The 21,390-nt window shown below is 40.8% G+C and overlaps 1 protein-coding gene across 8 annotated transcripts in view; it reads right to left on the reverse strand.

Annotated features, from left to right (window-relative positions):
* FAXC (failed axon connections homolog, metaxin like GST domain containing) overlaps window positions 1-21,390 on the reverse strand; it is a 74,405-nt gene that overhangs the window by 49,654 nt on the left and 3,361 nt on the right. For 6 of the 8 annotated variants that reach the window (XM_035296372.3, XM_035296371.3, XM_078369867.1 and 3 more), the window contains 2 exons: window positions 18,137-18,272; window positions 6,957-7,153 (listed from right to left, as the gene is read on the reverse strand). In XM_035296372.3, coding sequence (XP_035152263.1) covers window positions 6,957-7,153; window positions 18,137-18,175 — 236 coding nt within the window. In that variant the 5' untranslated portion in view covers window positions 18,176-18,272. Of the gene's footprint in view, window positions 1-6,956; window positions 7,154-17,766; window positions 17,879-18,136; window positions 18,273-21,390 lie in introns of all 8 variants that reach the window. The other 2 variants (XM_078369869.1, XM_078369868.1) reach the window with 1 other exon arrangement.

Genomic DNA, 21,390 nt, shown 5'->3' on the forward strand with positions numbered 1-21,390 from the left:
GCATGTTGGTGGTGGTTTTAAAGCTGTGAGAGGAGATGAGGTCACTTTAGGAAGTTTCTAGAGTGTTGAGGAAACCAGTTCAAGGGCAAGTTAGAAGATGTGAAAATCAGGCTGAAAGAGGCAGCCTGGAGAGAAGTAGGGACATCTTTCTCTGCGCTGGAGAAAAAGAGAGTGTTGTAAGAGGTGAGGGGCTACAGAGAAGTTTACAGTTCCTGCCTGATGACTTCAGCTTCCTCTGTAGCACAGGAAATGAGAGCACGCACACCAGGTAAAATCACAGCAGTAGAGAGTTTTAGGAGTAGCAGGCAGGAAGGGAGAGGCAGCTGTTCTGGGCCACACAGCTTGGCAGGGAGGAGTCTCTGCAATGGTGCGAGGTTCTCTACCTGCAGCAGGCTGAATGCAGGACACAGAAGAAGGAACACTGGGTGGGTTCAGAATTTCACAGCTAGAAGTAACCTCAGAAACTGTCTGGTCTTCCTCCCTTCTCCTTCCTACCTTGCTCTTGATTTTTCTTCCTCTCTTTCACTCTCTGTGCCCAATATTATCGACCAGTGTCAGAGAAGAGAAGTAAATGAGGGCCAGGCAGGCTCTTTAAGGGTTGAAGCCAGGGAAATGTATATAAACTTTAAATACCAAAGAAAATAGATTCCTAAATCAACTACTACAAGCAAAAGACATCACATTGTATGTTTCTGTGTTATTGCAAACAGGAATCCTTCTCCTCTCACAACGAAGATTCTTGAAAACTCTGTTCATGTGGTTGGAGCCTCTACCCTAATCACTCTACCAAAATCACTCTTGTTCAAGTCAACAGTGCAACATCTAAATAAACCATCTTTCTATATTCTTGAACTCTCTAAAGCATCTGACACTATTGGCCTCTTTCTTGGAACTCTCCCTTAGCTTACACTTCTACTATTTTTCCTTCTACCCCTTACATATTCCCAGGATCTCTATCTTCATTCCTCTCTTCCTACTCCACACTTGCGGAGCCATCTAACTCACACTCATGACTTCACACCCATGTTTCCATAGCCAGCCCTCTCCTGAGATCAATGGATCCTATGTGGGTGCAAACCAACATTTCCAAAATAGCACTCATCATCTTTGTTCCATTCAAACCTGATTCTCCTTGCCCAAACCAGGATCCCAGGAGTTCTTCACTATCCCCTCTCCCTCACTCCTGACATTCAGTCACCCTGTGAATTTGCCCTTTCTCCAACTCCATAAACACTGCAGTTCAGCCCTTCATTATTTCTTAACTACGAGGCACACGGCCTCCTACCAGGTCCCTTGACATCCCTTCAAGGCCCTTCAGAAATCCATTTGCTCCAAGGGACACAAAGAACTTCCTAAACACAAACCTAGTCATAACACTAATGCTTCTTAAGTCATTCATTAACTCCCCACAGCTTCTTTGCATGGCATACCAGCTCCTCTCCCCACATTGTAACCCCTCTATGGCCTGACCCTTCTCTGGCCCCATCTCCCAGCACTGACTCCCATGCACCCTATACACAAGCCATACAGAATTACATGCACCTCCCTGTTATAGACTGAACGTTCACATCCCTCTAAAATTCATGTGTTGAGACCTGACCCCCAGTATGATGGTATGTGGAGGTGGAGCCTTTGGGATATGATTAGGTCATAAGGGCAGAGCCCTCAGGAACAGGATTAGTGTCCTTATAAAAGAGACCCCAGAGAGCTACCTTGCCCTTTCCACCACATGTGATTACAGGGAGAAAAATGACTGTCTATGAACCAGGAAGCTGCCCTCACCAGACATCAAATCCACTGATGCTTTGAACGTGGACTCACCAGACTCTGGAGCCATGAGAAACAAACCTGTTCTTTGTGAGTCACCCAGTTGATGGTATTCTGTTATGGCAGCTCAAATGGCCTAATATACTCCCCAAATGCCTCCTTCTTACCTCTAAACTTCTGCAGATGTTGCTCCCTCTGCCTGTACATCCTAACCTTTCCCTATCACCAGCCCCTCATATGCCATTCCAACTGTCCTTGGATTCCATTTGACAATATCTCCTCTGCAAAGCCTTTCCCTCTTCTCTCCAGTAGTGGCTGGCTGCCTTTCCTTGGTTCTTCAAACCCTTCCCCAGCACTAACCATTACAAAGACTTGGTGTCTCCCTCCAGCCCTTGAGCCACTTGATGACAGGTATACCATCCCGGTCACTAATAGTCATTCATTAAATTTGCAGAAATCGTGAATTATTGATGAAATGAAAAAAAGGCTCTGTTTTAGAGTCAGCTACTGCTAAGCAGTGTTCCTAAGGGATGACACATACTTAAATAGAAAACTGGGAAAAGAGACTATGAGACATGCCTATGGAAAACAAAGAAGGGGCTGCGACTTTCTCTTGGAATCCCCGGCTCTTCACTCTCCCCTGGGAAGAGGCCCACTGCAAAAGGAATCGTGAATTATTAACTGCAGGGGACAGGGAGGGTCAAGTTGGAAAGCAGACAAGGCTAAGCAATTAAAGTAATTCATCATTTTGAGAATCTATTTCAAGAAGTTGAAATACTCATTTTCCTTATCACAACTAATGTATCTTATCTCTTCTGCAAAGATTGAGTCAAAGAGATTTTTTTAAACAGAAGAGAAGAACAAAACCTGCTCAAAAATGTTTAAAGGTGAACAAGAGAACAATCAAAGAGAAGCTGACCCCTGATATTTTAATGAACAAATCACAGGTATTCTATCTTATACCTGGCCCATGATAGAAATGAATATGTATAAGTGGAAGCCCATAACAAACAATAATTTGATGACTGAGTATCAACACCTGGCCTTCCAAATCACGAGAATGCCTTTCTCTGCATAGAGCTATATCTTTGCTGTCTTTGCTTACACTCTGAATATATCTGCTCAAAAATACAGGAGCATATGATATGCTTCTGTAGTTTCACCAAGTTTCACAAGCATTAGATCAACCCCTCCAAACAAGGGCCCCCACTACATCTAAAACTGGGGTGGGGAGAAAAGAAGAACCTAAGAACCAAGCTGTAATCAGAAAGAGTAGTCTGTTGGCTTTTAGAAAAGATCTTCTTGGTTAAGTCAATTTACAAAAGTATCCCATCTCCTCCCATCTCCAGAACTACACTCAAAATTTTAAAATTATGGCCAACCTAGAAGTAAGTTTGAATTCACTGTTCTAATGCCTGTGCGTATGCACACACACAGGCATTAGAACAAGGAATTGTTATTTTTTTTAAAAGACACGGTCTCACTCCATCACCCGGGATGTACTGAGGTGGCACGATCACAGCTCACTGAAGCCTCAAACTCCTGGGCTCCCATCTCAGTCTCCTGAGTAGCTGGGACTACAGTGTGTGCCACCATGCCTGGATAACTTTTTTGTAGAGACAGGGTTTTGCCATGTTGCCCAGGGTGGTCTCGAACTCCTGGGCTCAAGAAATCCTCCCGCCTCAGCTTTACAAACTGCTGAGATTACAAGCATGAGCCACCATGACTGCCCCTAATGGCTATATTTTTATGGGTGAAAATATTATAATAACTACATAGTCTGAAAAGAATACCCATATGGGGTTGAAAGACTGAAGATGCTCACTGACATCCACAAGGGGGCAGGATCACACTGAAGAAGCTGTAGTGTGCTACCAAAAATCAATTTCATTCCAGTAATTTGATCCCATGTCTAGCTGACTTCCCTTTACACCAGCTTCTCTGTACTTAAGCATTCAGGAGAACAAAGGGGATTTTTTAAAACCGTGTTCTTGATCTTCAATAATAGTTTTTATAATGGAAGGGGAACATCATTGTATAGATTTCGAGTGGAAGAAAAGCCACTTTAGAGCTGAGTATGTTTATTTGAATAGACCTAAAACAGTTTCAGAATTATGTGATATAACATAACAACACTAGCTTTCCATTGCCTTTGCTTTTCATAAAATCATACCTGGGGTGTTTTTAAGGTTTCAGGCCAAAATAAAAATGAAAACTCAACATAACTGAATCAATTGAGTCAAACAAGGTAGGTTTATTAAATTTCCTCTTCTGGCTCTGTGAGTATAGACACAACCTAAGAGCTCATTGACTGTTAGAATTTAACAAGATATCATGTAAAGCTCATACTTGTAATATTTTCCTACATATTTTGGTCCGATTCTTATATGCTGGGCCTCGGCTTTCGTGGGTAGACATTTCCTGTGTGGCCTTGGAACCCCAAGATGGAAGGAGGGGAAGTGCCTGAGGGAAGAGTATTTTAAGATTCTGGGTGGGCATGGTGGCTCACGCCTATAATTCCAGCACTTTGGGAGGCCGAGGCGGGTGGATCACGACATCAAGAGATCGAGACTATCCTGGTCAACAAGGTGAAACCCCTTCTCTACTAAAAGTACAAAAATTAGCTGGCATGGTGGTGCACACCTGTAGTCCCAGCTACTCAGGAGGCTGAGGCAGGAGAATTGCTTGAACCCAGAAGGCGGAGGTTGCGGTGAGCCAAGATAGTGCCATTGCCCTCCAGTCTGGGTAACAACAACGAAACTCCATCTCAAAAAAAAAAAAAGATTCTCTGCCTGGGGCATGGGGAAAGGAGGGTCTCTTCTCCATTGGGATTTAGAGCTCTCCTAAAAGTCTCTTCAGGGTTTCCCCAAAGCAAGAAGTTGGCTAAAGGCTTGGAAACCCTAAGAAACAGAGAGAGACTTGTTTTTCCTTCTGATACTAGAGACTAAATGGAACTGTAAGAATTAGCAGTGTTAGTTTGAAAGTTTATTAGACATGTGCATCTCAATCAAGACCTTTCCTCCCACCTTCACTATTTTTTCCTCAAATTAACCATTGAGAAGACATAAGGAAGAAATAATAGCTAACCCCGCCAACATTTTTCAAATCAAAAAGTGAATTAGAGAAATGTAATTGTCTTAGAAGAGTCTACATATGACCCAAGCAGATCCTCAAGGCTTTGGGAGTTTGTAGTCCACAAAATTAAGATCCTTCGCCACTGGGCACCACTTCCCAACTCTTACCCCCACCCCTCATCCCCACCCACACTCCACCCTCCATGGAGTATCAGCTGGGGCTGGTGAAAGGAGAGATGGAAAGGGAAGGGCAGGGATGAACTTTTGGCAGGGAGTAAAGTTATATAAAATGACATGTACACACACGTAGAACAAAAAGCAGTGATGTGTGGCAGTTGGAAATGTTTCTGGGTCAAAAACTTTCTAATGGAAATATATATTTTCTAAACCACTATGGAAATCAAAGAGTTGTAGCCAAAGTGACAAATGTATGGCTTTCAGCTTTTCAGACAGCTAACAAAGCAATAGCTCTGGCAATCAATGGGCCCATCAATCAAATGGGGCAGTGCCTTGGAGGGTTGCTGTGGAGGGAAGGCACTCGGGTCAGGTGACCCTGTGCGGGTCCTTCATTTCCCTTCACATAGGCAGAACCAACTAGAGCCCAGTAACCAAGTGCGTGGGCTCTTCATGAGGCTTTTCTCAGAAGCGAAGTTTTTCCTGGAAGTTATGCATGTCAGATGCAGTCATGCATCTTGGTTCTCACTGTGACTGCTGCAATTCTTTGGGAGGGGAGTCCCAGCAGTTCCCCATTACTATTATAAGGAAAAGACCAGGTTCATTCCATGAACACTGAGTCTGATTACTTCCACACTGATCTGTACCCCTATCTCCAGCCTCTCTCCAGCCCCCTTCTTGCTCCCCACTCTATCACCTTTGTAGTGAAGGGAGGGTAGAAGTGGAGCTTAGGTCAGCCCTGGAATACACTGGGCAAGAACCAAAAGCAGGAGAAAAAGAAGAGGGTCACTTAAAATCCGAGAGATAGGAACAGCAAGTTTTCCATTTAGAAAGAGAGTGGAATAAATGAAATAGGGAGAGGAGGAAGAACCTTCTCCAATCAACCCCACACTGAGGATATAACTCAGCGGGAGAGGTTTAATAAAAGCTACTGGGCCAGCATCTGCCTGGGGATAAATTAATACCAAAAACGATGGGCTTAACAATTCTTAATTCAATCTTTGGAACAAAATAAGGTTTACAGAAATCAAGAGAAACTTTCTCTATCTACTGGGGTATAGAAAAAGGTACAGAAACTCCAGAAAATGAAAGAAAAAATTGTAAAACCATAAATAAGTTTGTAAAGCAAAAACCGTATCTGCTTAACTCACATGGTACCACTGCCAACTCAAAGCTATGAAAAAAAACAGAACAGGGAAAACTCATCAACTCATGTGATGCTTCAAACTTGGGGAATTCAAAAAAGGAGTTTGCATTAGGCCAAAGAAAACCCAGAAAGGAGTAGTACGCTTTACTTCTGGAACATGGAGAAGCTCTTGTTATCTATGGAAAATTGACCCTAGGTATTCTATATTGACTTGTCTTCCAGTCCCTCCTCTGAGTGTCTGACATATTACTTTAATTCAACAGTTTATACAGAATTGGTAAAAAGCCCTGGGCCCAATCAACTGAACAATCTTCCTCAACTCAGTGAGTTCTAGTGTAGATCAAGGGCCATCAAATTATAGTCCATAGGCTAAGAAGTTTTCACATTGTCAAATGGTTGAAAAAAAGCAAAAGAAAGGTACGGTCCATTAAATGAAATTCAAGTTTCAGTATCCATAATAAAGTTTCAGTGGGACATGGTCAGGCTCATTTGCTGGCATACTCTCTATGGCTGCTTCTGTGATAAAACAGCAGAGTTGACTAGTTGCAAAAGAGTCGTACGGCTGGCAAAATCTAAAGTATTTACTGGCTGGTCCTGTACAGAAATGGTTTGCTGACCCCTGATCTAGGTAACCAGAAACTCAAAAGTCGTAACTTTGACGACTGAGCCAGTCAGACTTTTCATCCAAAACTGTCAAGGTAGAAAACTTTTGAAAAGGTGGAAAGAGGATCTGAAAAGTGAAACAGAACTTGGGGCTTACTTCAAAAGGATGGGGACACCCAGAGGGGACTCACCAGTAGAAGTGCTCCTCCACCATCTTGGTCACCGCTCTGGAGATGGCTCTTTCATGAGGGCCAAGGTTTTTGTTTAAATTCACTCCAAGTTTCTCTTCCAGAAAGTCAATTATGAATTCTGTGCCAGAAACTTTTTCATGATTATATTCAATCCAAGGCATTTTCCCTTGAGCAGAAAGCTTTCCACCAAAATAGTTCTAAGCAGAAGTACATTTTTAAAAAGAGAAAAGCAATATTGTATTTAAATTCTACTGCATGATTAATAGAAACAAACATTCCAACCTTATGTTTGACAGTGACAGTACTCTTCAAGTGAATGAACTCAGGGCACGAACTCCTCAAGACAATACATGGTTACTCTAGGAAAAAAACTTGTTTAACCTCACATAGAGATATCACTTTATGTTCCCATAGATTTTATCATGGACTTTGGCTTATTATGGAAAGGAAAAAAAAGACCCCAAGGGCAAGGGATGGTGGGGATAACGGGTAGCAGGCTGAAAGTGTTGAAATGACCCTGGTAATAGTCAGTCTAGTTTTAATGTACAATCAATTAAAAAACTCAACAAGTAAAAATAAACCACAAGGAGGTGTGTACTGACTGAGCAACTAACCAAAGGCCTCCCTTGAAAACCAGTATCTCACACCTGAATAATACTTAATACCACTGCACTGTAAATGAGCGGTCTCCAAAGGTTATAATGCTTAGGTGTAACAAAGTATGTACAACAGGCTCAACTACTGTGCCTCTTAAAAATGCAGGTTCTTGGCCAGGTGTGGTGGCTCACGCCTGTAATCCCAGCACTTTGGGAGGCTGAGGTGGGTGGATCACAAAGTCAGGAGTTCAAGACCAGCCTGGCCAACATGGTGAAACCTCATATCTACTAAAAATACAAAAATTAGCCAGGCATAGTGGTGGGCACCTGTAACCCCAGCTATTTGGGAGGCTGAGGCAGAGAATTGCTTGAACCCAGGAGGTTGGAATGAGCTAGGATCGCTCCACTGCACTCCAGCCTGGACGACAAAGTGAGACTCCATCACAGGAAAAAAAAAAAAAAAAAAAAGCGGTGTGCCCTAGCCTGGACTTCTGGATAGGATCAGAATCCTGGGGATAGTGCCCAGAAATCTGGGTTTTTTGACAAGCTGTCATTGGAAGAGAGAATAATGGAGATTTGGACTGATCTCTGCCTCCTCGTGTCTTTTTATCTCACTGCTTATTCTAAAGAATAAAAGTGGGCCTAACCTTGAAAAGGGTAATAATTATTGGGGATGTTATAGGGGCTGCTGTTAGTCATATTGCCTTTGTGCAATTTAGAAAATAGAACCTCCTCTGGGTGAAAATGGTCCATGCCAATGTTTGGAGCTTGGCAAGTAGAACTGGGTCAAGACTTCACCCCTTCTCCATCCTTTGGCCAGGGACTCTTGTGCAGTGAGCAACCTACACAACCATACATGGCCTCTCTAGACATTACCCCTGATGTTAACCAAGAGAAATGTCAACTATTTCTAAAAGTTGCTAATACATCTAATATTCTTGTAATCTGTATACTAAAGATGTAAATTTACCACATACCATAACCCCCATTTCAGATTTCTCTTGATGCCATCAATATCCTCTTAACATAGCCCCTTTCAGACTCTTGTCATTCTCAGATGCAATCTATCTTCCACACTGCCCCCAGAGGGAACTGTTCACAATGCAAACGAGACCCAAGAACCCTGCTGCTCAAAATTATCCAATGGCTTTAATAGCTCTAGTCTACAAAGTACCCCTTTTCACACAGCAATCTAGACCCACGTCCTTCATCTAGCCACTGCCCACCTGCCCGGTCTCATTGGCTATGAGTTCCTCTTGTCTCCTGAATTCCAACTCCCCCTACCCAGCCAGGTCAAGGTGTTTGCTCACCTCCCTGACTTTGTGCACTCTTCACCTTTTACAGGAATCCTTTTCTCCATCCTCTGTAAAGTTCTATCCATGCTTTAAAAAAAAAATCAGTTCAAATCTCACCTTGTTAGGTAACTATTTCCCCAGGAAGCAACCATTATTTGCCCTTCCTCTGTGCTTCCACTGTATGGTGTGTAGTAACCTATCCTTACAGAATAACTATTTACACAACTGCCCTTCCCTTGAGATCACCCTTTCCCCTGAGAACTTGTTATGTGTTTATCTTGACTACTTTTTTTTTTTTTTTAGACGGAGTTTCGCTCTTGTTACCCAGGCTGGAGTGCAATGGTGCGATCTCGGCTCACTGCAACCTCCGCCTCCTGGGTTCAGGCAATTCTCCTGCCTCAGTCTCCTGAGTAGCTGGGATTACAGGCACGCACCACCGTGCCCAGCTAATTTTTTGTATTTTTAGTAGAGACAGGGTTTCACCTTGTTGACCAGGATGGTCTCGATCTCTTGACCTCGTGATCCACCCACCTCGGCCTCCCAAAGTGCTGGGATTACAGGCTTGAGCCACCACGCCCAGCCTATCTTGACTTCCTTATAATATAGGAGTAATAAAAAATAATAATCAATTTTTATGGAAATGAAAGTTCTAGTATGTTTTCACGATCAACAATTATATTTTGATTGCTAGGTAAAAAGCAAGAGACAACATTTCAGAGATACTCTGATTACATCTGAGTAAACTTAGATGAATGAAAAAAACATTAAAAAAGAGAGACTCACAAATATGTCACTAGTAATTGGCAAGACTAGGGGTGAGACGCATATAATCTTTTTATCCCATACATTTCAATTTTTCTAAATGCGGTTGTATCATTTTTAAAATAAAAATTATAGAGACAGGATCTCACTGGTCTCAAACTCCTGGGCTCACACAATCTGCCTGCCTCAGCCTCCCAAAATGCTGGAATTACAGGCATAAGCCACTATGCCTGGCCTAAAAAAATGTTATTTTATTTATTTATTTTTAAGAATGAAAAAAAAAGAAATGAAGGAGAGGAAGACAGAGGAAGAAAAAGAGGGAGAGAGGATTGTGGCTTTATTCTAAAAATGGGTATTGAAAACTTCTTTTATGCCAATAATTGTGCTTAATAATGGCCAATCAATATTTGATTTGAAGCTATGAGTAGCTGTGGTGTGATACTGATAAGAATGTACATTTTGTGTATTTAAAGTGGAGAGTTCTATAAATGTTTATTAATATTATTTGTTCCGGATCTGAGTTCAAGTCTTGGATATCCTTATTCATTTTCTGTCTCATTGATCTGTCTAATGTTGATGTTGAAGTCTCCCACTATTATTGTGTGGGAGTCTAGGGAGTCTTAAGTCTCTTTATAGGTCTTATATATCTGGGTGTTCCTGTATTGGGTGTGTATATATTTAGAATCATTAGCTCTTCTTGTTGCATTGATCCTTTTACCATTATATCTTTATTGCTTTAAAATCTATTTTATCAGAGGCGAAAATTGCAACTCCTGCTTTTTATTTATTTATTTATTTATTTATTTTTGCTCTCCATTTGGTTGGTAAATCTTTCTCCATCCCTTTGTTTTGAGTCTTTGTGCATCCTTGCATGTGAAATGGGTCTGGATGCAGCATACCGCTGGATTTTGGCTGTGTCTTTTGATTGGGGGATTTAGTCTATTTAAATTTAGGATTACTGCCATTTGATGTTAGCTGGCTGTTTTGTCCATTCATTGATGTAAATTCTTCATTATGCTGATGCTCTTTACTTTTTGGTATATTTTTGGAAAGCCTAATACTGGTTGTTCCTTTCTATGTGTAATGCTTTTTCAGAAGCTCTTGTAAAGCAGGCCTGGTGGTAATAAAATCTCTGAGTACTTGCTTGTTCATAAAAAAATTTATTTTTCCATCAGTTGTGAAGCTTAGTTTGGCTGGATATGAAATTCTGAGCTGAAAGTTCTTTTCTTTAAGGATGTTGAATATTGGCCCCCACTATCTTCTGGCTTGTAGGGTTTCTGCTGAGAGATCTGCTGTAAGTCTGATAGGCTTCCCTTTGTGGGTAACCTGACCTTTCTCTAACATTTTTTTTTAAATGTTAAAAATGTTGACTTTTTTTCTTTTCTCCCTTTAATTTTTTCCTAAATATTTTTATTTCAAACAAAATGAGACAGGATCTAGTTGTGCTGCCCAGGCTGACCTTGAACTCCTAGGCTCAAGTGATCCTCCTTCCTCAGCCTCCCAAGGTGCTGGGCTTACAGGCATGAGCCATCACACCCGGCCAAAATAATAATTTTTCTTAACTTCTTTAAATCTATTGAAGAACTCATGGACTATTTTTATTTAAGCAATTAGACTCTGACATTCCACTGAGGGTAGCTTCTGGAAAGTAATTTTGAGACGATGAAAAGGTAAATCCTCCATATTTTTTCCATGTTTTTTCCTTCTGTGAGTCTGCCCCAGACGAGACTGATGCAGCCACACATATACTACATTAAAAGCATGGCAGTGAAAGCAATAGGCTTTGGATTTCAAAATATCATTCCATCATTTATCCACTGAGTGACCCTGGACCTCCCTGGGTCTCCCTTAACTGTCCTTGGGCCTCAATTTCCTCATCTGCAGAGTGAGGATAATAACAGTTGCTAGGATGGAATGAGACGATGCACAGTGCCTTCATCAGAAGTATTTAGAGATGAAGAACTTGACACCCTAAGAGAGATGCCAGAATCTTGGGACTCTGATTTGATATACCGGCCATGGTACCCAGAGGTTTCAGGTAAATATCTATTATATTCACTCCACCCTGGAGCTCTCTTGAGTCATCTTCCACTGGCTAAATTTGAAATAATTTGAGCAGCTTGTGTGGATTATAAGACATTGAAACAATCCATGCATCCAGTATGTATTTCATTTTGAAGAAGAATATCCTTATTTTTTGAAGCTGCATGTTGAAGTATTGCAAGGTGATGTGTCATGATTTCTGCAACTTATTTTAAAATGGTTTATCAAAAACACTGTTCACAGATGTTTATGTAAAGAGGGAGGAAAAAGCAAAGGAGGAGACATATTAACCATTCATGAATGGTTTGGGCATAGGGGTGTGCACTGTACTATTCTTTAGACTACAGCTTAGAAAAAAAAAAAAGATGCAGGAGGGGAGACAAGATCAGCAAACAAATACATCAAAAGTTAGGGCTGACAAAAAAAAAAGTTAGGGCTGTCAGCTGAGGCAGAGACCTCCAAAGGAAACATTTCCTTTTTGCTTTCTCTTACTTAAAAAGAATTATTTTCTAAAATGTATGCTTCTTATACAACTACTTATGTCAAATGATGTATGTGTCTTTATATATGTCTAGAGAAATGTAAGGAAGAAAAGTCAACAATATCAGTTATGATAATAATCTCTAGCTTGTAGGATATCAGGTAATTTTTCACTTTCCACATACCCTTTTTAGTGTTGTTTGGAATTTTTCTAAGCTTTTTTTTTTTTTTTTTTTTTTTTTGCTAAGTACATCCCCAGGACCTCCCTGTGCATTGATTGCAATTTTCTATTAAGTCTATTATTATTACAAAATAAACAGATTTTAAGATTGAACTACCAATCTATCTTGATAGAGAAAAGTAATAACTGTGTTCAATACATTGAGCTTTTTTCAAACTATAAGCCTTGTGATTTTCTAACTAATGGTCATCAAATATTCATTCCCATTCCATTTAGGTTAAAAAATTCAAGAGCTTCTAATATAAAGTCCTGATCTGAGGAACATGGCATTTTAATATTTTTCAAATGGCACAGGAAAAAGAAGGGGCAGAGGGTACAGCTCCCTGATTCTATGAAAAAATATTTCTCTACTAATCAATCCAAGAAACGAAGTCCCCAGACACCCACTACATCAATACAAATCCCTACTGAGGAAACAGGGCTCAAGGCACCCCCGACCCCTGCAGCAGAGCATCCCTTTCTAAACCACAGCACCATTTTTATTTTACCTAAAATCTGCCACCCCCTAGCATCACCCCCTCCATTTATTTTCCATAGACACCTCACAGAAGAAAAACAAAAGCCCTATGCAATTCTTTTAAAATATATTTAATAAGAAATAATTTTGGAAGCATGCTTTATTTTCAATAAGCATGCCCCTTCTTGAAGACCTCTGTAATAGCTGCAGGCTTCACAGCAAGGCATGAGTCCTGCTGCTCCAGTTATACTAACTACAGGCAGCTGCTCTAAAATGTGAACAAAGGTAGGCAGGCTGCAGGTAAAGACAGGTCTGCAGCTGCAGGGCTTGATGGCTTGAAGGGCAGAAAGGAAAGTGCAGAAAAGCCTGGCAGCAGCTGCAGCCACCACAAATGATAGAATTATTTTATCAGGGCCGGGCGCGGTGGCTCACGCCTGTAATCCCAGCACTTTGGGAGGCCGAGACGGGTGGATCACAAGGTCAAGAGATTGAGACCATCCAGGTCAACATGGTGAAACCCCGTCTCTACTAAAAATACAAAAAATTAGCTGGGCATGGTGGCGCGTGCCTGTAATCCCAGCTACTCAGGAGGCTGAGGCAGGAGAATTGCCTGAGCCCAGGAGGCGGAGGTTGCGGTGAGCCGAGATTGCGCCATTGCACTCCAGCCTGGGTAACAAGAGTGAAACTCCGTCTCAAAAAAAAAAAAAAAGAATTATTTTATCAAAGGTCAGGGAGCACAAAAAATCTTAAAAGTAGCCAGAGACAACAGTGCACAAAATTCAGGTTTTGGACTCTCACTGCCCCAAAGCGGTCATGGCTAGGTGAGACAATCTGGTCAAGAGTGATCATGAAACAGAGACAGGTGGCTATTGGGTAGCAATCTCTTACTTCAATCTGAGTCTCTGAGTGACACATATCTTCAAGTGCAGACTGCCAACACCAAGCTGGACAATGATCTTTCAAATCTGATTCAATGCATTTAGATGCTGCAGGCCTTGTCTCCTCCTTTGCTGTCTTAGCAAGTCATTCCTATGTAATCTTCTCCCTGCTGCTCTCTCTAGACTCCCCCTGTGCATTCCAGTTGCCAGTTATAAAGATCCCTTTCTAATCCCTTTCTGTTCCCAAACATCCCATGCCCCAATCCAAAGTCTGAACTCAGTGCCACTCCACCATGTCCCCAGAGGACCTGCATTATAGCACTTACAAAACTGAAACATGTCAACATGTTGTCCCAGTATTGCCTTAGGAGTGTCCCTGTCAGCCCCACACCCTCTTCTGTACAGAAGCTGGCTCAAAAAGCACAGGCTATGGGGAGTCAGGAGCTGGAGGGTAATATTATTATCTGGGCAGGCAAAAGCTTGGCTGAGTAGGGAGCCCACCCTCTCCAACCTCCCAGTTGGTCTGTTATAACCTGAGGAGAATACCTCCTCCCAGTGTTGGTGCTTTATAAGAGCCTACAGGTGAACCCCGGAGCTGCAGGAACCATTTGGGGGAGTGGCAGCAAAGCAAAAGGACCAGAGTAGTTTGGGGATGCCTGATACTCACCTCCTTTTTTTTTTAAAATTGCCTCAGAGGAACAGGACCTGTGGCCTGGGCTTTAGCCCAAATTCCCAGGCAGAGAAGTTGGCATCCCTGGTAAAAGGAGTTCTCAAACCAAACTAACTAGGTAAGTTCCACTCCTATAAGAGAAGGGCAATGCCCTGAATTATATGACACAAAGCAGAATTATTGGGACAGACCATAAAATTTAAGTAACATAATAAATATCCTCCAATGGATAAATGAAGAAATTACTAATACAAACTAAAAGAAAACATTAAGAAGAAAAATACAATCGTTGAAATAAAGAACACAATAGATGGGGTAAATAGCATCATGGATACAAAAACAAAAAAACAAGAAACACACACAGAGCAATGCAAGGGAAGCTTAGAGAGGCCTGCTTCCAAAAAGCAGCAGAAAAGAATTCAAGTAGAGAGTAGAGAGATACAGTAAATAGAAGCAGAGGTTCCAAAATCCAGATACTAGGGAACAGGGAAGAAGAGGGGGAAGACAAATGTAAAAGAAAAGGAAATATTTTAAGAAAATTGATAATTAATTTTCCAGAATTCAAAAGAGATGAAAGACCTCAGATAACAAGAGTTTATAAAGGACCAAACAGGATATAAAAAGACCCACACCAACGCATGTGTTATTGAAACTTGAGAATATTAAAATTAAATAAATGTGAATTCTAAGAGAATTTAGAGAGAAAGAAAAAGAAGAATGAGATTAACATTTTTTTTTTTTTTTTTGAGATGGAGTCTCACTCTGTCGCCCAGGCTGGAGTGCAGTGGTGCCATCTCGACTCACTGCAACCTCTGCCTCCCAGGTTCAAGAGATTCTTCTGCCTCAGGCTCCTGAGTAGCTGGGACTACAGGCACCTGCCACCACACCTGGCTAATTTTTATATTTTCAGTAGAGATGGTGTTTTACCATATTGGCTAGGCTGTTCTCAAACTCCTGACCTCGTGATTTGCTTGCCTTCACCTCCCAAAGTGCTGGGATTACAGGTATGAGCCACTGCGCTGGGCCAACATCAAATTTTTCAATAGCAACATCTAAAAGAGACAGTGATTTTTTTTTTAAGCTGGGATTACAGGCACATGTCACTACCACCCAGCTAATTTTTGTATTTTTTAAAGAGATAGGATTCCACCATGTTGGCCAGGCTGGTCTCAAACTCCTGACCTCAATGATCCACCGGCCTCAGCCTCCCAAAGTGCTGGGATTATAGCCATGAGCCACTGTGACTGGCCTAATATTTTTAAAGCATAGAAGGAGAAGAACTTTGAACGTAAACTCCTCAAGTGTGAGAGTATAATAACAATATTCTTAGGCATGCAAAGCCACTGAAGGTTTGCCAGGTAAAAGCTCACTCTAAAAATATTCATCAGGAAAGTTCTCAGATAAAAAGATGAATAAATCTTGTGACATGGGAAACAAGGCCAGTTGAATAACGTAGTAAAGGTTGTTGTCTAAAAAGGATGAAAAACAAAGGAAAATAACTGCTAAAATTCCTTTTTCTTTTTTTAATGGAGTCTGGCTCTGTCACCCAGGCTGGAATGCAATGTCGCAATCTTGATTCGCTGCAACCTCTGCCTCCAGGTGCAAACAATTCTGCTTCAGCATCCCAAGTAGCTGGGATTACAGGTACACACTACCACGCCCAGCTAACTTTTGTATTTTTAGTAAAGATGGGGTTTTGCCATGTGGGCCAAGCTGGTCTCGAACTCCTGACCTCAAGCTATCCACCTGCCTCAGCCTCCAAAATTGTTGAGATTACAGGTGTGAGCCACCATGTTCAGCCGAAAAATTCCAGAATTAAAATCTTAGACAACAGCAATACAATTGGGATGAGGGCTGGGAAGAAAGTGAGAGACCCAAGGTACACGTAAACTGCTAATGTGTTTGTATTATAACACAATAAATACAGACTTTAATACATTCAACAAAGTAATAATCATAAACACAAATTTGGGTCTTAAGAGTAAATACAATAACAACAAAAATATAATTTGTTCTAAATAATGAAAAAACATCTATTAGAAAGCAGAAAATGAGAAAAAAATTAAAATGAAGTATAGTAAGGGGAAAAATATTAAATATTAGAAATAAGCTCTAATAAAACAATTATTCCAGTAAGTGTAAATGGATTAAAGTCACCAATTAAAAGACTCTACAATTAGATATGTGAGAAACAAATACAAAAAAAGAGGGAGAGAGAGAATGAAGCAAATATCCTAAGCAAATAAGAGCCAAAAGAAGGCTGGGGAATCTATCTCAATAACTGGTAACACAGAATTCAAGTTTTTTTTTTTAATCAAAAGAGCCATCAATGCATGATACATACTAGAAAAATAAACAAGAGTAAAAGATGTGATCTTTTATATGTACCTAACAATGTTACAATATGTACCTAACATTGTGACAATATAAACAATGTATTTATATGTAAAACATATAAATACTCCTGAATCAACAAATACACTTGACTATTTTGACATATGCCTTTCAGAAGCTGCTAGAACTGGCAGACAAAAAATAAGCAGAACTATAGAAGGTCTAAATAATACACTAACTATGTCTAAGCAAGTAGATATATAGAGAGCTCTATACCCAAACAGAGAATATGTAATTATTTTCAACATTTTTTAAAAGTAACTATAAACCAGGCTAAGGTTTCAGTAAATTCCAAGGAATCAATATCACAGAGACTATCTTCTCTGACCATAAAATTAAAAATGATAACAAAAATGAAAGCTTAAAATAATTCCATATGGCTAGAACTTGGTTAAAAATAAAAACATAAGTGAACTTAAAAAAAAAAATACATAGAATTGGATGACCGTGAAAACACAGCGTGTCAACTTTGTGAAACATAGCTCAAGCATTACTCAGAGAGAAATATATACCTTTAAGTACATTCCTCTTCCTTATTTACTGCTAAAACGAACAAGTGTTTCCCTGAAAGTCACACAAACAGAACATGGAGTGCTGTGGGAAAGCTCTCACTATATATACAAATATCTACCTCATGGCCTACTGGGCCTTCTGCCCCCAAGATTCATTAGGGACAAAATAAGATGCTGTTGATAAATTAAAACCTAAAAGAAAACAACACATCAGGTAGTGGCACATCCATCTTTATCAAGGCCCCGTAGGCCTTGACAAACTATTAGCCAAAGCATACTTTTTTTTTTGTTTTTGTTTTTTGAGATGGAGTCTTGCTCTGTCACCCAGACTGGAGGGCAGTGGCATAATCTCAGTTCACTGTAACCTCTGCTTCCCAGGTTCAAGTGATTCTCCTGCCTCAGCCTCCCAAGTAGCTGGGATTACAGACATGCGCCACTCCACCCAGCTAATTTTTGTATTTTTAGTAGAGACGGGTTTTTACCATGTTGGGCAGGCTGGTCTCAAACTCCTGACCTCAGGTGATCCTACCACCTCGGCCTCCCAAAGTGCTGGCATTACAGACATGAGCCACCATGCCTGGCCCAAAAAATACTCTGTTAAAGAAAAATATCAAGGCGCTGAATCTCGTAATAGCTTATAACTTTTTGATCCATCATTAAATTGGGTATAAAAACCAACAGACTCTGAAATCAAGTATTTTATTTCCCTCTTACTAAGGACTAGGCACTGCTAGTTTCAGCTCCCATTCCCTCTGGCATCCACTGCGTGAGATGAAATACTCCCCCCTTTAATTAAACATTCATCCCCTGATACTGATGTCATAAGAAGAAAACATATTTGCAAACAAGTACCTGATACGGTAAGTCAGCCATCCTTAAATAAGTTTCCATTTTTAAACAGAAAGGAGATAAACTGGGAACACCATTGTTAGGTCTTGCAAACTGATGCAAAATAATAGCATCTTTAGAGTCAATCTCTTGCTGTTTCCTGTCAAAACCAAAACAGAAATAAAGAACAATCCACATGTTATCCACATTCAGTTCCCTTACTTCTTGAGAGGACCCTGAGGGGCTGTAGCTCCTCAATGAACAAGGAGATCTGTCTGGCACAGCGGCTTACCTTACCCAGCACCCAGTTTGTCGCAGGGGCTTGCCTCACCCAGCACTCATGGAAGCTTAGTCAAAACACAAGAGAACCTTACAAACTCCAACATTACCATGACCTCAGTGGCTCAGCAAAGTAACTACATAACAACCTCCTTCTGTTACCGGCGGCCTCTGGGTGACAAGAACATTTTCTGGTATTGGTCCACCTCTTCTCCAGCTGGCTGTGTTTACTGCCAGGGACAGGCTGGATGCATAAAACTGATATTCTGTGCTTACTGTGTGTCACACATTGTTCTGAGGGTCTCACGGGTCTTATCGTCTTTAATCTTCATAATAACCTTATGAAGTAGGTACTACTGTTATCCACGTTTTATAGATGAGGAAATTAAGGCACAGAGGATTCACTTGCCCAAAGTCACATTGCTAGTAAATGGGAGAATGGGTACTGAACCAAGAAGTCAGAGCCAATGTTTTTGGCCATTAGACTATACCATGAAACAGTCTATTCATCCATAAGACCCAAGAATAACAGTGCAGATTTGCTCTGCTATGACCCAAGTCTGCAGGGAATCTGAGACTGAATATTCTGGTCCCTCTTCCCAGCTGTCCATGCCCTCACCTACCCCTTCCTTCACCTGTAATGCTGTGAAACCTGACTTCTGGATGCTTTCTCTCTAGCTCTGTCTCCCTTATTTTCTGCCTTCCCAGCATCCCCACTTTTACTACACAGCATGTATTTTAGTACCCCTGCTTTTCCCCTTTCTTCTGTCTCAGCCACACATCCATCTTTTCCTTTGGCTACTCTTTTGAGTGAGGAGGACTTCCCTGTATACAGTTTTTCAATAACCACTGCATAGTGGAATGAATGCTGGATTCCAAGTCTGGACACCTGGGGTCAAATCCAAGCCCTGCTTCCTATTGGCCACATTAGCCTAGATCTCTCCACCATCTTCACCTGGAAAGTGAGGATAATGCCAATTCTGTAAGGATGATCATGAGGATTTCATAAGGTAATACTGTAAATATTTAGTGAACTATCAAGTATTAAGTAATAGTGGAATTTATGCTCATCCAAAGAGATATAGTCTTATCCCTGCAAACTACAAAATCTCCCCATTCCTCACAACCCCACTCATACTCCACTCCTCAGGACCCTTTTGCAATTTCCATGTTCATTCAACCCAGCTAATTGCCAGTCAGATAAACTCCACTCTTCCTTCCCCTTGGCCCCACCTCTGGTTCCCTCGCATTGTTCCCAGTACAACACCACACACCCTTCTTTCTACCCAAGCAAGAACAAGCTCTTTATATCTTCATCACATGGATGCCCACTTCCTGCAAATCCCCATTCAGTAAAACAAACTCTCTTGAAAAGTTTACTACCCAAGGGCCCAATCAACTTCATGGTTCAGAATAACTCATTTTGAAAATATCTGTCAAGTCAAAAAAATAAAAATATTTGCTGCTTTCTCACAATATTCATTGTAAAAGAAAAGTTTTCATTTAGATGGAATGTTTGCGAAGTAAGATATTAATATCAAGAACTCATTTAGACAATATTCCAAGACAGCACAAACTATAGATGTGACAATTTACTGAATTATTTTGTTCAAATAATTCCCATCACAAAGTGGTATTTTCATGTAAATTAAATTACCAGGCAAAAATTTCAGAACTGACAGGAGAGGAGACAAACATAAAGTCCTGCTCCATCGGGCAAAACGATCTAATTCTAATTGTAATTTGGTTCATGTTACAGTAAGAAGGGATGCTCATTTTCTACCAAGCATATGCCAACGACTTTATATATTATATATGTTAACTTATTTAATTCTGACAAGACACTTTAGAATGGGTATTGTTATACTTTAAATTTGGGATATCATATTACAGTAGATAAGAAAACTGAAGCTCAAAGACATTAAATAGCCGGATGCGGTGGTTCACGCCTATAATCCCAGAACTTTGGGAGGCCGAGGCGGGTGGATCATGAGGTCAAGAGATCGAGACCATCCTGGTCAACAAGGTGAAACCCTGTCTCTACTAAAAATACAAAAATTAGCTGGGCATGGTGGTGTGCGCCTGTAGTCCCAGCTACTCGGGAGGCTGAGGCAGGAGAATTGCTTGAACCCAGAAGGTGGAGGTTGCGGTAAGCCGAGATCGTGCCACTGCACTCCAGTCTGGGTAGCAACAGCACAGCAAACCTCCATCTCAAAAAAACAAAAAAAAACAACGAAAGACATTAAATAACTTGCCTAAGGAACATCAATTTAAGATTGACTCTGAAGTAACTCCATGCTCCTAAGCACTTCAAGGCCACCAAAATGGGCAATTCCTTGGTTAATTGTATTCAAACTGCCAGTTTGACTCAGGCCACTGAAGCCTGGAACTTTCTGATAAAAGTCACAGCTAACGATGTCCAACTTTTATTGACTTTTCACCTTGACAAACTCTGTTCTAAGAATTTCACATGTGTAACTCATTTAATCAATTGTATGAGAAAAGCTACCATTATGATTACCATTTTACAGATGAGAAAACTGAGTCATCAAGAGCTTACTGTCATATCCAAGGTTTCGTGGCTGGTTAGAGTCTAAATTTGAACTCAGACAGTCTGGCTCCAGAGCCTTCCCTCCAACATGTGAGAAACCCCTCTCTAATTTAGGATCAGAGGATTGGGTGGTTTGTTTCCTACACAGCTATATTTTATAAAGTGACATCACCAGAGGTTTGTATAAGAGAACACCCATAGAGCATTAACTAGCTAGTTTACTACTGTTCCCAGGGCTAACGATATCACAGATGAATATGCCTCTGTAAACAGCTGATGATTTGTTAGTTTGCAGAGATCAGATGTTGATTCACCAACTAAATCTTCTAGAAGAGGCTGAGCCCATGTGCCAAAAGTGCAAATAAGCACTGGTAATGAAGTTATTACTTAGTCACTCAAACAAAAATTTCCAAATGCCTGATTGAATTTAAGATAGCTACCAAGCTAT

The sequence above is a fragment of the Callithrix jacchus genome, chromosome 4 (genome assembly GCF_049354715.1).
Source record: "Callithrix jacchus isolate 240 chromosome 4, calJac240_pri, whole genome shotgun sequence".
Lineage (NCBI taxonomy): Eukaryota > Metazoa > Chordata > Mammalia > Primates > Cebidae > Callithrix > Callithrix jacchus.